At 51.8% G+C, this 16,124-nt stretch overlaps 1 protein-coding gene across 1 annotated transcript in view; it reads right to left on the bottom strand.

The window, feature by feature from the left end:
• Positions 1 to 14,162, bottom strand: part of LOC131211866 (voltage-dependent T-type calcium channel subunit alpha-1G) — an 18,999-nt gene extending 4,837 nt beyond the window's left edge. The window contains exons 1-16 of the mRNA XM_058205519.1: positions 13,753 to 14,162; positions 13,503 to 13,614; positions 13,208 to 13,439; positions 12,946 to 13,123; positions 12,408 to 12,470; positions 10,038 to 10,159; positions 9,714 to 9,961; positions 9,399 to 9,640; positions 8,723 to 9,167; positions 8,456 to 8,635; positions 7,635 to 8,386; positions 7,364 to 7,567; positions 2,339 to 2,504; positions 912 to 1,067; positions 516 to 842; positions 1 to 447 (exon numbers count right to left, since the gene is read on the bottom strand). The exon at positions 1 to 447 is cut by the window's left edge and continues 61 nt beyond it. Of these exons, the coding sequence (XP_058061502.1) occupies positions 1 to 447; positions 516 to 842; positions 912 to 1,067; positions 2,339 to 2,504; positions 7,364 to 7,567; positions 7,635 to 8,386; positions 8,456 to 8,635; positions 8,723 to 9,167; positions 9,399 to 9,640; positions 9,714 to 9,961; positions 10,038 to 10,159; positions 12,408 to 12,470; positions 12,946 to 13,123; positions 13,208 to 13,439; positions 13,503 to 13,614; positions 13,753 to 14,162 (4,284 nt within the window). The remainder of the gene's footprint in view (positions 448 to 515; positions 843 to 911; positions 1,068 to 2,338; positions 2,505 to 7,363; positions 7,568 to 7,634; positions 8,387 to 8,455; positions 8,636 to 8,722; positions 9,168 to 9,398; positions 9,641 to 9,713; positions 9,962 to 10,037; positions 10,160 to 12,407; positions 12,471 to 12,945; positions 13,124 to 13,207; positions 13,440 to 13,502; positions 13,615 to 13,752) is intronic.
• Between the last annotated feature and the right edge of the window lie 1,962 nt (positions 14,163 to 16,124).

Here is a 16,124-nt window from a genome sequence, read left to right as displayed (position 1 = left end):
ACGCAGGCCGGAGCCAGGCCGGATTGGTCCGGCGGTGTCCTCTTTTGCCGCCTTTAGGGAACCGGAAATCGCAACCGGTTCCGTGTTCGTTTTGTCGAGCTTCTTCTGCTGCTGCTTGTGCTCCAGCAGAGCCAGCCGACTGTCGGAGGATGCGGTGGAGCTCTGATTTTTGTCGCCCCGCTTGCGCATCTCGTTCAGCACCGGTGTGCCCTCGAAGTACGCACGATCGTCGAGTGCCTTCAGCGAACCGAGCACGGACGGTGGCTTCAGCAAGGACGAGTTTTCCCGCTCGAACCGCTCGAAGTCGGCCTGATCCCAGTCCTTGAAGCTGGCACCGGAACCCATCGTGCCGCTCGGTGAGTCCTGCGGTGTGGCCGCCGTCGTGGTAATGATCGGAGGTTCCTGCACCTGAATGTTGTACAGCTTCAGGGAGTCAGTTTTCCGTCCCTGTGCCAGGAGAAAACAGTTTCAATCTGAGCATCCAACCCGTGCTTTAGCATCAAACCCGTGCTTACCTTCCGGCTGGACTGGGGCTCCGGTTTGGACACATCCTTTTCGCGCCGATTCTTGTGGGCCACGTTTTTCGTTTCCTCGTAGTTCGGTTGCAGCAACCGTTGCTTCTGGATGTTGCACTTGATCGAATCGAGGTTGCGCGCCTTGCTCAGCTCCTCGACGCTGTACCACTTGCCCCCGCGCGACCCATTGTAGCTGTCGGTGGTGGACGACCCGGAGAAGCTGCGCTGATCCTCGAACACCTCCATGCTTTGCTCCTGCGCCAGGGCTTCCGCATTGAGCTTCGCCTTTACGAGCTCCCGCTGCTCGCGCTCTCGCCTCTCGTTACGCTGTTACGGGAAGAGCGGATCGCAGTAGTATCGTGGCGCTGGAAACGTGGTACGAGTCGAAGAACTTACCTCGGAGCTGAAACCCTCGACCAGAATGGCAACGAGCAGATTGAACAGGACGTAGTTGCCGAACGTCATCAGCGTGACAAAGTATAGGGCGGCCCAATGGCTCGTCTTTTCCATGCCATTGAACAGGACCACGTTCCAGTCCTCCTGTGTGAGAATCTGGGTTGTGTTTGGGGGGGGGGGGAGAACGGACGGAAGAACGGACAGGTGAAATCGGTTGAACGGCTCTCGACTTCCGCGGCCTACTGCGGTACACCCTATCGCTTTCTGAGTAGGTAGTAGTGAGGCACGACACAACATAAAACGGTGGTTTTTTTTGTCTTTGGAGAAGAAATGTTCCGTTCAGAACGAAGTTCACATTGAGAAAGGTACAACAACAAGAACAACAACAACAACAACAACAATAAAAGAGAGTCAAAACTACGACTGCAGAAGGAACGAACGGATAAGTTGCGGAAGTATCACAGTAAACGCAGTAAAATTGCATTCCACAAGAGCTATTGAGTTTTGCTACGAACATGCAGCAAAGAAAACGTTCGAGGATTCGCTAAAGAAATTACCAAAATGGGACCAAAATCTACAATAGCTGACGGATAGCGGGCAGAGGTGTGCAGAGGAACTCGTGCAAGAGGGATTCGATGCACGGCGTGCTAGCGAACGAATGGCGGGCTTTTGTTAAAAATATACTAAAAATACACCGAAAAACGTGGCACAAGCGTAAGGGCAACCGAATGGAGTTGAGGTGCAACAATCCGTGGCCCATCTTTGAGGGGGGGGTCCTAAAAATCGAACCGAAGCGCCACAGGACTCCGGTTTCTCCGAAACAGGCGGCAATCCGTAGTGGTGGTGGTGGTGGTGATGGTGGTAATCGATCGTGCTGGTCCCAAGACGAAAGCCGAAAGACGCAAAGCGTGTTCTACTACAAAAACCGGCGCTACAAAACATGCCAATGCATCGACGTGTGAACGTGTTCGAAGAAACGAGTGTCAAGCGATCAAAGTGAATTTGGCACAACGCAAACCACACACTCAATTTAAGGCACCAAACGTATCCCAAATGATAGCATTAAATACAGGTAAGTATAGAGTACAAACAATAGGGCGCCAATCGCCAATAAACACACTTCCAATCGGGTCTTTGCGTTGCCAGCTCTCTGCTTGGGGCACCTCTCGAGTGGGGCTCAGCCCCACGGTCACAATAGAAAGAATAGAATGGAATCGCAAAATTTACAGACAGAGAAGAAGTGGTGTTGTCCACAACACACTTCTTTCACCCACACGCACACATACATAAAGAAAGGACACACTCCAGAGAGAGAGAGAGACAGAAAGAGAGAGTGAGTGAGCTGAGCGAACTGTAACACATACGCACGCACACGCAAAACGCAACGAGAGAAACGGCGAAAAACGGATTGGTGTGTGGTCACTTACTTGGAAGACGGTCACAGTGGCCCAGAGGATATTGTTGAAATGTTTTCTGTCACATTCACATTGCGGATGCTTGGAGACAATTTCTGGACAAGTACATTCCCTCTCTCTCCCGCTCTCTTCGACAAACTTACAGAACTTACCTCCAAAAAGGTACATGCCAAGAATGCTATAAATTGTGGTATTGTATAATTGTATATGTTTTAGAACGATGCAAGAACCAATCTTATCTAAAAGCATTCGCGTATACAATGTTGTCGAGGGGGGTCGAATCGGACCCCCGGGAACGGCCGCCGTCCCCGTGCCGCCCGATCGCCACCCGCGACCGGAAATGTGCCCTGTCTTGGGCGTACTCTAGCGTTTTAAGTCCTTTTGTTTGTGGGCAGAAATGTTGCTGGCGACGGGGCGCCGAAGACGGCGGCCGTTACGTGATGTTTTTTGTTGTATTGTTTTAAGTTTTTTTTTTTGGGATTGTTTGTTTGGCCCCCCGGTTCTCGGTTCCATCCTGTGTCCCGAGCGGTCCTCGGTAGCAGTACATCCGGTGTCCGAGCACACAGGATGGAAGTGGGCAGTGTATCTGTGTTGGTGTTTGTGGCCTCCAATGTGGAGGGGCAAGCAGCACTGTGGATGCGGCTCAAAGTTTGTCCCTTTCTTTAGTGGTTCTAATGTTTCTTGGTTTATGGTTGGTTGGGCGGTTGGGCAGTTTATTTGTTTAATTGCTTTCTCTTTGCGTATTTAGGCTGCGTATTGGAATTATGGCTACTGATTCGTGTATTAATTGGTGTATTAATTGGAAGGTCAACGTTTCTTGGTTTCTTCTGATTCGAATTGTTCTCTTCTGCGTGTTTCGTTTTGTTGCGTTTTGTTTGACGTTTTGACTACTTTTCCTACCGCGCAGAGGGTTGCTATTGAATTTCTGAATTGTTGCGCCTTGTTTTTGGGTTTTAGTTTGTGTTCTCTCTCTCCAATCGAATGGCTTCGTTTCACTACCGGTCGTATGTGTCGGGTTTTTTAGTGCCCGCGTACTGTGGCCCTAGCTAATTTTGCCTACGCAACAACAGTGACACGATGAAGGGTGGTGGTGGTTAGTGTTGCTTTTGCGCGCGTAAACGGAACAAACGAAACGAAACAGTCAACACACGTGTACGGCACACGCGCTAACACGCTACATGTAAGAATGGCGGGCGGGCTTTACAAATGCTGCGGGGGGGTACTGCTTGGGGTTATGCTTGTGGGTGAGCGTTATGGGCGTTTGATTTGTTTGCTGACATAGCCGAATCGAAGCTTTCCGCTGAACACGGAGATTATGGAGTGCCAAAAAACAAACGAGGTAATGGAAGAAGAAAAATAGAAAGAAGTTGAATGCATGCAACAGAGAAAGAGAAACAGAGAGAGAGAGAGAGAAGAGAGCAAAAAAGGGTTAGAACTAATCCACCGGGACCACCGGAAGATGGGATTAGTGTTGTGATGCCGGCAAGTTAGTGTTTTAATGGCGGACACGTGGCGTGCGTGAGTGTACTGTGTCCTCGGCGGGGGCTGTTTGAAAAACGGCTTAAGAAAACACATCAACACACATGCGCTGCGCCGATCGCGACATAATGTTGCGGGGTCCATCTACACAAAGTGTGATCGTACTCGAGCTCAACGCGCTTATCATACAGGCGGAAGGAGCTTAGTAGTAACGCGGGCGAGTATCGCGAGCAGTGTTGCGTGTGGTGGTGTTTGGTAGTAGGTTACAGTGGTGGATGGTGGCTGTGTTGGACGTTCTGTTCCCCCGTTCTCGGTACGGGGCCCCCAATATCGAATGTCATAAACGAAACGTTCAATAAGGAAAACGAGTAGTCGAGCAAAATTGGCGAGCGGATTGCGTGCGGAATTAGATATAGGAAGAAAAAGAAAAGTTGAACACGATTGCGCAACAACACGTGGCTCGCACTTACCTCTTTCGGCTTTCGGTCGTAGTTGGGAAGGGAAGGATTGGCAACACACAGAGAGCGAGAGAGAGAGAGAGCGAACTCTCGGTGTCGGATTCGGACATGGTCACGCTCCGGCATACACGGCAGAGTGTACTAAACCAGTACGTTTAGTACACAACACCGAGACGGCAGGTATACTATACAAAATTCACAAACATAATACAAACAGAGACACACGCAGACTCGCCGTCCGCTTTTGGGGTGATCACGATGCAACGAACCCACAGAGAAAGAGAGATGGAGACAGAGACAGAGCGAGAGAGTGGTGTCTCACAAACTGCATTCGCGTAAAAAGTGGTTAATCACAGGCGAACATCACACATCGCAGGGTGAGCCAACCGCCAACAGGATCGGGGATCTAGGATCGGGAAGCGAAGGCCGCGCAGGACGGAGCTAGCCAAACTCTGCGGTGTGCGGAGGGGTTTTTTTTTGTACAGATAGGAACAGGATGTTAGAAAGCCAGGATGGGGACAGGATGTTAGGGGGGTTACAAAAATGAACCCCAACCGGCCAGAGACTGTGGATTGCACGGGGAGTCAGTAACTGAACGGATAAAGTGCAACAAGTACAGAAACAGAAAGTAGAAAACCAGAGGGGAACTCGTTCCAGCAACAAATGCACAAAAATACAGTCGAAGCGAGCGATAGAGCGAGCGTTGGTTTCAGAACGGATTACTCATACGCAAACATACGGGTAAGAAACGGAACCGAGGAAAGGGGTCGTTTGTTACAATCGGTCGGGTTGTTGTTTTGGGGGGGGGGTAGTGTAAATACCTGAAACACCGTCACCAGGGCCCACAGGAGGCTGTCAAAATTTTTTCTATCACACTCCACCTCGCCACCGGCCGCCTCGTTTTTTTCGCAGAACTTGCAGCCAAATAGGTTCATTCCAAGTATACTTATAAAAGGAGGAAACGACACGGGATGGGATTGGACACGAGTGAGTTGAGATTATTCTTCTTCTTCTTCTTGACTGCTTATGCTGAGGGGGGGGGCGGGGGGAGGTTTGCTTATTCGGCTTGACGGAAGGAAGTACACACATACACACGCACACAGGAAGAGCGAGAGACAGAGAGAGTGAGACAGAGAGATAGTGCGGTGCGCTGCGCTGTCACTCGGTCGTCCTGGTCGTCTTGGATCGTCCTGATAGTCAGTCCCTAGGACAATAACACATGGGCTGAAAAGTCCCGAGCCAAACACATAAATGGCGCTAGTCTCTTCGCATTCATCGTTTTTTTTCAGTTAGTACTAATTTTTAAAAAGAAGCTCTTAAATTTCATGATATTCTACTCATAAGTTTGTGAGTTATTGTGCTAAAAGTGACACTACTTTTGTTATGTTCAAAACAGTGGATCAACAAAAAAAGAGTGTGTTTTAATTTTAATCTGCATCTTGATGGGAAAAATATTCTTCTAGCGAAGCAGTGGCTTGAAATGTGTTATAAGGACTCGGCTCCACCAGTGAAACAGTGATAAAACGTTGCTTTACCGACTTCAAACGAGGTCGTACTGCGGGGACACACGAAGCGTGAAAACTAGCGTAAAATTAATTTGTAACGTCAAAACGTTTACGCTTCGTGTGGCAGCAAAAAATTAAAAACGAAATGTCAAACGTGTTTACGTTGGTGTTTTTGGTCCAAGAAAATAGAAATAGAAGAGAAATTAATTGATTTCTGAATATTGTTTTCTGTTTTTTCCGATTTTGTTGCTATACCAGCAAATAAGAACTTAAATTATCCTCTGTTTGTAAGCAAAGCGTATGAAAAAAATAATTACGCTCGGGTTTACGGCTCGCGCGAGGCGTAAACGTTTTGACAGAGGCGCAGCAGTTTGGCATTAATCGTTAACGTCAAACTTGTTACGTTACGCATCGTGTGTCCCCGCAGGTAGAGACACGGATAATACAGAACGCAGCGGGCGTCTAAACGATGCGGTAACACCAGAACATTTGATTGTGAGAAAGCTCTACTCAAAGTGGCTGCCGCATTTTCCCACTGTTTCGATGATTCTGCGTAGTAAAAAATCGGAACTTTAGCGTCGATATGTGACAATGGATGAAACAAGGATCCATCACTTCACTCCGGAATTAAAAGCGATCGTCATCTGAGTGACGAATTGGTAAACCTCGTCCAAAGTGCCCGAAAGCTCAACAAAACGACTGGATAGGTTATGGTCTCGGTATTTTGGGATCTGGTGTAATATTCATCGACTGTCTTGAGAAAGGAAATATCATTAACAGAGAATATTTTGAAGCGTTATTGGAGCGAAACGAAACTGCAAAGAAACGATCGCATATGGCAAAGCTAGAAATGTGGCTCCTCTGTGACTCTGTGGCTCTTGAGGAAGATTACGTTGATGAGTCAAGCCGATTTTCTAATGCCCGGGACTTTTCAGCTCATGTGGTATTTGCATCTCGCGGCCCACAAATCGGAGTAAGCAGCGTCAGCAGTGGCAGCTCATAATTTGCGAAGTTCCTGGGTGGGCACTGCTCTGTACAGATCGCAAAGGGCGCTCCCCCCGCTCGATCTCGCCGGTGCCGAAGGGTGTTACACGCCAGCGGTGCGCCAATCGGGTTGGGAGCGGTAGTTAGATAGGTGAAGGGTGAAGGGTGAAGTGAACCAGGTGGTACAGAGTGGTACAGAGAAACAGAAACGATCACACGCGGATCACGCCGTCGATCTGGGCTAAGCTTGTTTCCGGTTTCGGCCGACAGAGAGGTCTACAGATTAGCAAGAAACAGTCCCTCGAAAGGTCCGGGGAGGTCCGCGCCCCGACGTATGACATTCCTTCCTTGATTAATAACCAATGTAATACTATGAGCGATGCTGAGCGTGCTGACTGCGCAGCGTTCAGCGTTTAGTAGCCCTCTCGGCCCTAGCCGCTTTGCGGTTTAATCGACTTTCGACTCCGCGGCTTTCGAAACCCCACTCTAGTTAGGGTTCGGGCCCGGGTCGGCCAGTTTAGGTTTTGGGGGGGTTAGCTTCCGTTTTCGAGCTTCGAGCTCTTTCCCTTCGCACCTTCGTCTTCGGCACCCGCCGACCCCCGGCCACCTACCTGAATATGAAAATGAAGAGTATGAGCAGACTGAAAAAGATGGCCACGTTGTCCATCGTGCGCAGCATCACGAACAGCTGGCGCCGCAGGTTGGGCATGAAGCGGACGAGCTTCAGGATGCGCAGCAGCCGGAACGTCCGCAGGACGCTCAGCCCTGAGCTGCCCTGGCCCTCGCCGAGGTACGCTTGGGCCAGCTCGACGACACTGCGGAAAATAGAAGCGGTGAAGTGAGTTAGTGTTCGCGATCGACTAACGCCCTCGTTTCGCATACCTCAAAATGACAATCACTCCGTCGAACACGTTGAACCCGTTGGCGACGTAGCGGAACGGGCCCTCGGCGATCACCTTGAGCACCATTTCGACGGCGAAGATGGCCGAGAAGACGATGTTGCTCGTCTCGACGATCGCCGTCAGCTCGGCCGGCTGGTCGTGGTACTCGATGCCCATCGACAGCGTGTTTATGAGGATCGCCAGCAGGATCCCCTGCTGGAAGTACTTGTGGTCGACCAGCTTCTTCACGACGAAGCGCGCCAGGTGGCAGCTGCGCCGGAAGCAGCGCCACGCCGCGGCCAGCACGCGGACCGGGCGCGATCGCTTCGGTGGCTTCTCCTCGGCCACACCCTGGTTCTGGTAGTACTCGTAGCAACAGGCGAACTCCTCCATGTTGATGTTGTTGATGCCGCCGCCCGTCTCGAACCCGGACCGGGGTGAACCCGGCTCGTTGCTCGATTTGCCACCTGCTAACCGCTCGATCTCCGGCACGGACAGGCGGCTTGCGGTGCCCGGTCCGGCACCGGGGGAGTGGGCCGGCCGGTAGCGATGGTTCGAGGCCGGTTCGGCCGCCTTCGAGCGCTTCAGTGACGTGTAGAACGACTCGAGGGTGCCGTGGCCGGTCGGCAGGGCGGCCGAGAAGGCGACCGAGAAGGCCAGCAGCTCCTGGCAGGTCATCGCATCGGTCAGGCAGAGATCCGAGTACTCGGTCAACACCGTGTTCACCGTCTGCAGCGAGTGGGGCAGGTTCACCTACAACAAGAGCAGGAGCAGATATAGCGCTGGGCCGTACGGGAGGCAGGATCCGATCCGCCGTCTTACCTGCCAGATACTTCCGTCGCCGGCCTGGGTCATTTTCTCCAAACAGTACACATTCTTATCTTGTGCTGGTTCTGTAATGGTTGGAGGTGTATGAAGCACTACATATTCGTTAAACATAACGGACGATCTTCGTCTACCTGCTGCTGACGGGGGGCTTAGCAAGCTTGGCATACAGTGATCCTGTCGGGCGAGCCGGACAGAGAGAGAGAGAGAGAGAGATTAATTTCAAGAACATGACCAGTCCGCGCGCGGAGGGAGCTCACTAACTTGTCCGTTTGATTGATCTTCGTTGTTGATCTTCAGTAGCAACACCTTCTGGCGGTCCTCCGTGTTCAGCAGGCTCGTCGAGTTGTTGAGGGCATTATTTTTGATGTTCTCCAGCGACACGATCTCGGACACCTCCGGCGAGGACACCTGATTCTCGACACCGCAGCTGACCGGGCCGCCACCTCCACCGCCATCGGTGCCGTTCGGTGCCGCGAGTCCGGTCTTGTTGATCGACAGGCTCGACTGGAGCAGATGATCGACCGGTTTGAGCGACTGTTGGCAGGCTTTGTGCGGTGGCAAGTTGGTGGTCGACGCGGCGTTCGACAGCAGCAGGGCACCCATCCGGGGACACTTGGGGTGGTGCGCTTTGATTTTGTTCGGCGACAGCGTGATCGTTTCCGGTGTGCACGGTATGAGGCCCTCCTTCCGGTTCTGCATGTGGTACCTGCGTGTGGCGGCGGGAGAGAAAGGGAGGGCTGTGTGTAGGTTCGTTTCGAACGGAGCGGTTCTACCGGACGGTTCTACGGTTTGCAGTGTGCACAGACAGTGTGTCAGAGTGACCTACTAGACTAGAAGGAAGAGAAGCTTCACAACATCATGGTGGTGGTGGTGGTGATGGTCAAGGCCAGTCTCAGAAGTGTGCTTAATTAGTCGTAAAACAGCAGCTCATTCATACTTATACAATCGTAACTTCTTAATGATGCGCCGCTTGAGCCGACGGTACAGGTGGCCGATGTACTTGACGATCTCCGCGTAGCAGGTGGTCGGCTCCGAGTTGTTCGTGCTGGAGGCGAGCGTCGAGGACGAGGTGAAGCGTGCCCGCTCCTGCCGCATCCGCTCCATCTCGCGCTTCTTCGTCTCGGAAAACTGCGTGGCGATGACGACCAGGCACAGGTTGATCATGAAGAACGATCCAATCTGCAGTGGCGAGGGAGACGATCAAACCCGATTGAGGATCGGCCAGGATCTTTTGGGCACGTTGCTGGCTTACCACGATCAGCAGCACGAAGTAGATCCAATCCCAGAAGCTGTGCGCATCCTGCACGTAGTACATAATGTCCGTCCAGCCCTCCAGGGAAATGACGAGAAAAATGGCCACCCAGGCGAGGCCGATGTTGTCGAACGAGATGGTCCCCTGGAACGGATTGTTGCCCAGCTGGGTGCAGTTGGTGTAGTACTGGTTCCAGTTCACGCAGGACGTCGCCGTCGGCTCGTTGTCCGAGTACGGCAGTGCACTCTCTGTCCGGGATTTAAAAAAGAACGAGGGATCAGTTTGCTTAGTTCTCCAGCCCCGGGGGCGCGTCGTGGGTATTACCATTGCAGACGAGCGGTCCGATGCGGTACGGGGGCAGGTGCTGGCACAGGTGCATTCCGGAGTCCTCGGGTTTCGAGCAGATGTAATCTTGCTCCTTGGAAAACTCATAGTAAAACGAGACACTGCGAGAGGCATTGGCATTGTTGTGGGCCGTTTTGTAGTTCGTTCCGCCACAAAACACAAAACGAAGAGCACGGGGCGGGAAAGAACACGGCGGGGGGGGGGGGGGGGGGGGAAAAACACACAGAGGCACGTATTAATAGCGGGGCCATGATCTCCGCGCGGGGCTCGGTACGGAAAGGTGAAGGAACATGTACATGTTTCGTTACAATAGATTCGGCTACTCCAACGGGACTATCGGGACTAATCTATTGGCCAGAGTACGTACGGTACTCGCACACACACACACACACACACACACACGCACACAGAGACACCGAGAAAAGGACACAGAGCTACGAACATACAGGAAACACTAGTTTCATGGCGACTGCTAATACAATGTACAATCTAGGGAAGAAGGGCGCGAATTAATACAGGAGAGCACTATTCGCTATCCGGGAGGCCAACTAGTCTAGACTAGGGACTAGGGACACTAGGCTAGGCGTGAAGCACACACATCCAGAGCACAGCGAACGGACAGTTGCGGAGTTGGCAGGGCAGTCCTTCGCAATCGGACACCCGTTGAGGTCAGTGCGGCGTTCTATTCTATGTACAGAGTGAAAGGAAGCTCTGAAGGAACCAGCACAAGCCCGTCCGTCACAGAGAGACTCGCGATCCGCGGCGTTCCAAGGAGCCGACGGCCATTAGAATTTACAGTGGGCTTGCTGGCCCGGTCGGGTTGGGTATCACACACATGGAGCACTGGAGTACCCGGGTACTAGCCGAAAATACCTATTTTTAAATCGGATGCACAAAAAAGCACAAACAAATCCAGCGGCATTCCGGGTGAAAAAAAAACACAGTTCCGAGGGCAGGACAGAGAGCGAGAGAGCGAGACAGAGAGCGAGCGGGAGAGCGTTCAGATTTGTGGTGGATCGTCTTTAAATGTTTGCGGCAGTGTTTTTTTGCGTTTCGATGTTGGTGCTTTGTTGCCCGAACTGTTTGTTCTGATTGCTCTGATCTCTGAGGTGTACGATCCCCGTAAAACATTCGCCGGCGATCATCGGCGATCTTCTGTGACTTTTTTTGGTGGATAGAGTTCGGGCAAAGACAGAGAGAGACAGAGTTAGAGTTAGAGTTGGGGATGCATGAGAGTTTGTTGGCAGAAGAGTCTTAGAGCTTAGTGGTTATAGATAGACATAAAGGTAATCAACCGATGACGGAACGGAAGGAACGGAAGCTGCGAAGAACTAAAACAAACAAAACGGAACGGAACTCTACTACTGTCTATGGTGCCACCCCCCAGCTGGTTGGCGGATTGGCCGGGGTGTGGTGGGCCGGTGTCAGTGACCGAGTAAGTGAGAGTGTACGTATAAAGAACGGAAAACGATGGAGGTTCCGCAACCGAAAGAAAAAAGGATAACAGAGTGATAGACACAGAGGGATATCTTATAGTATAGCTAAAACGAATGAATGACAGTGGGCATTCAATTGGACAAAAATGTGGTCATTCTTACGAATTCAAGCGTACGCGAACTCTGTACTCGTCTGGAAGGGGCCTGTAATGAAGTGTGTTAGTTTGATTATTTACAGCTCTGGTGGCGTGTGGCGGTAACGATCTGGTGGTGGTGGTGGTGGCAGTGGTGGTGATGCGTGCGGTGCAACAGTGAAGTTTGCAGGGACGTTTGAGGGGACATTGGGCGCTCTCATCCTGCAGATCCCCTGTATGACTGTGTCATGTTCGGTGGTTATCGGAGTATCGTATCTGTATCATGTGTTGCGAGCGTGTTACTAGGAACGACTTGCAGCAGCAGGGAGCGAGGGTCAGCGAGTGCATGAAACACAAGGGGGTACAACTACAACGCAACAAACGTGACAGTGAGGGCCGGACGGCAACTAAAAATAGGTATTTTCGTACAACCGAAAACCGATAGGCCACAGGCAAAGGGCAACGCATTAGAGTAGGTCAAGGTCTAAAGGAAGAAACGGAGCGGAGAGTCCGGAGCATTCCGGCAGGCTCAGAAGCTACGACACGGAGGGTCGACAATGGCCGAAGTCCTGGCGGCAGCGTTACTTCCTTTATTAGTGATAAAGACTTTAGAGCCAGCCAGCTTTGGCATTAGTTCGGTTAGGAGAAGCAGCACATCTAGAAGAAGTAGGCGCTGCTGCTGAGCTGCTGGTGGAAAGTTTAAACAACAAGTCGGAACGCTGGGAACACAATGGCTTCGAGAATGCGAAACACAAAATGCTAAATGTGGTGGCCATTACTCAGTTTTTATCTTTTTCTGGTTAACTAGTAGCCGGTAGTAAATGTTACGAGGAGACGATGCGCTAAAAAAAACAAACAAACAAAACAAGAAAATGTATAAAGTATATACACAGAACGAGGGGGGCGCCTAGAGCTTCGCCGTACGCCGCGCTTCTCGGGACTTCCAACTCCGGGAGTAACTATTTAACTGAGCAAACCGGGACGGAGGACGAACACGTTTCGGCGGGGCACGTCCAATGGGGCTACTAAGATTACCGAGCAAATGATTGGATTGGTCATCTGTACAAAAGGGCGCCTAAACGTGGTTGTTGTACTTCCGGAACCAAGGCGTTCCGGACCGGGGGAAAGACTTGAGGAACTAGAGTAATATAAGTCGCTAACTACAAGAACGTCGCTAGCCGTAAGAAAAACGGGGGGTTCGAAAAACGAGTAAAAGTGGGAAAAGACAGACAGAGACAGGAAGAGAGAGAGAGAGAGAGAGAGAGAGAGGGAGAGAGAGTAGCACATTCACAGGATGGGCGCGCGGGACCAACTTACAGGTAGGACGGAGGCGATACCGCATCCGGCAGCTTGATGACGCACCGCTGGCGCAGGATACCCTCCCAGAGCTGGACGCCGACGATGCCGAAGATGAAGAACACGAAGAAGCACAGCAGCAGAACGTTGCCGAGCATGGGCAGCGTGTCGAGGAGCAGCATCACCAGGATTCGCATGCCTGCCGTTCGGGCACAGAATGGAACAAATGAACAATACTACGGGGGTTAACAACTACTTCCGGCACCGCGGAACGCACACCTACTTGGGATGCGATTGATGGCACGCAGCGGCCGCAGGACGCGGATCGTCCGGATGGCGGTGAGGTTGAGGTTTTCCACCTGCAGGCAGTACTCGAGGGCGCCGGCGAGCACGATGAAAAAGTCCAACCGGTTCCACGAGTCGGCCAGATAGGTGCCCTTGCCCCAGCCGCCCATCGCCACGATTTTGATGGTCATCTCGAGCGAGAAGAACGCAAAAATGATGTCATCGAAGATCTGCAAAATTGGCAATCGGTTAGTGTCGTGTCGGCCGGAACTGGACACCGGGGGCACACGTACCTGTAGGATTTTGCAGCGATTGGTCACGCAGGCATCGTCCACGCACGGCTGGTACATGCCGAGCGTGACACAGTTCAGCAGGATCACAATCATCGAGACGCGCTCGAACCACGTACGGGAGATGCTAACGGTTAAGGAAATTACCCAATCGAAGGAGGCGATGAACATGTAAACGAGATACACTCTGCAGTCGTTTGGGATGCGCAAAAAAATCATACAAAAAGTGAAATTGCAAATTCGAAAAGGATATGGATTGGTGATCAGCTGCAGACACCAGATGCGGGGCTTCGTGTCCTGCGCGAGGTACTTGAGCGAGAACTCGGTGAAGCCCGGGTACGGCAGGTTGGGCTCTTCGTACGACGAGGACGACGTGTCGCCATCGCTGCAGCTGCTGCCCGACGTGTCGCCCGATGTCGTAGCGTCACTCGACGAGGTCCCGACACGTCGGCCACCGCCGGGGACCGACCCTTTCGCCGTGCCCTTGACCGCCGGTGCCTTGCCCGGGCCGTGGCGCTGTGGCTGTGGTGGTGGCCGCGGTGGCTTCTCGTTCCGCAGATTGAGCGATTCAATCACTCCGCCGTAGTTGTGCTTGTCCGCGAGCTGCTGCGAGGACGTCTCGCGCTGGTGATGGTACGGAAGGTCCTTCGTAGCGCTTTTCATGGCTGCGGGTGGGGTGGGGCGCACTATGCGTTGTTGGACTGCGATGATTTCATGAAGCTTGCTGCGATTCGGCGGCTACTACGATGATGATGACGAGCAGAATAGCTTCGATGAGCGGAAAATCGAATCTCCTCCGACGGCGCCGTCGATTCGAAGCGATTCTATTTATTTTCACCTACACCATTCACTGCGGCCATTACCGCCGCCACCCTCGACTCGACCACCACCACCCGACCACCAGCACTGACACAGACAGAGCCGGGTTTTGAAATTAAACAGCGTTTTGCCTTTGGGCGCGCCTCACTGCATCGCTATCATCTCAATTACACCCAGATGTGGCGGATTTTCCACCGCCGCCGATCCACTCCTCACTCAATCGATACACCGTGGTGGTGGTGGTGGTGCTGGTGGGGAACCAGAGAAAACCAATATGGCCCCCTTTCCCGTATCACTATCACTCAACGTCGCGCAGTAAAAGCTGCGGCCACGGAACAGAAGCACATTCCCCGACTTCACCACCAAATGTTGTGTCCACCCGTTTGTGCGGTGGTGCTCCGTTTTTCCACCAAACTCTTCTTGTGGCGCCCGCCCCCCGGTGGTGAAAATCTGCTCACCAGTGTGCGTGTGTATGTGTGTGTGTCGCTGGCAGAGGACCACGGGTTTTCGCACGTCCGCTCGAGTCAACCACCAGGAAAACTGTGAAAACGGTCCGCTGCTGCTGGCGCTGGGCCGTGTGCGTTCTACGAGCCGAGAGAATCGGGATCGGTGTCCGAAAATATCCGAAAGTCGGCCAAGTGGCCGGGCATGCGCCCTGGCTGGCGGGAAATATTGTAAACAAACGAACCCGAAGTGCAACAGATGAAAATGCTACAGGGTGGTTCCGGTACACCGCCGGACGCACGTGGCCGAACTACAGCCCGGCTGCGGCTGTGTTGGTGACGACCGGTCACCCGGCACACCGTGAATTGTTTCGATCGCTAATTTCACTTCACAGAATTTCACTTGTTTTCCACTTTGATTTGCGCTGCCTTTTGCTCGTCTTCTCCGAATCGAATTCTTCGATCTGCCCGACCACGTGACCGGCGGATGCTGTGCGGCGGATGAACTCTTTTCCGGTTTTCTCGGTCCTGTGAAGATAAGGAAAGCAAAATCAATAAACCAATCATCGTAAACCAATCGTAAACAATCCTCTTTGCAAATCCATATTCTTGTATTTGACTTTTGTGTTGTAAAGTTTTGTACAGCACTGTAAAAACCTTTGACACGCCTACTTTTGATAGCATCAAATTCATTTTAGCGGATTAAATTCATTCTTTCTTCTTCTTCAAATTCATGAATGAATGATTAAAACTTCCCAACCAAGCTCCCGGACTTTCTGGCGAGTCACTAAAGTCGCGCGTGACACTTCGTTGTTCCTGATGGAACACAACACTTCTTCTGTTGGCCGATTCTAGTCACTGCTGGTCAATTGCTAGCTTCAAACGGTGCAGTCGTTGTCAGTAGATATCTGAATTTAGAGTTTGACTACACGAAAGCAACTCACAATAAACGATTCCTTTCAAGTCCCACCGTGTACCCAGCAGAAACTTCCTAGCCGTTATTCCAGGTTTGGCCATCGGTTGAGCTGCTTCACCCCGCTTAGACCACAATCATTTTCACATAGTACCCATCCGCTTAAGAAATGGTTCGATTTCATTTCGTTTGGCCAAAATTGTTCAGATGCTTTTAGCGGCTACTTGTTGCCCGTGCGTGCGGGTCGCTGGGAAAACGGGTTGGAATGGAAAACCCTGGGATCCTCGGAACACGGCCGACCGATTTTCACCGAGTGTGTTTCGCACTTTCGCGGTTCCACCATGGAAATGTAGGTTGATTTAGTCTCAAGATGACTCACTGATAATGTATCGTGTTAGGATCACAATTGTTAGGATGGAATTGCTTGCTGTAAAAAATTGAGGAAAAAAA

The sequence above is a fragment of the Anopheles bellator genome, chromosome 2, assembly GCF_943735745.2.
Source record: "Anopheles bellator chromosome 2, idAnoBellAS_SP24_06.2, whole genome shotgun sequence".
Taxonomy (NCBI): domain Eukaryota; kingdom Metazoa; phylum Arthropoda; class Insecta; order Diptera; family Culicidae; genus Anopheles; species Anopheles bellator.
This window is presented reverse-complemented; position numbering and strand designations above follow the sequence as displayed.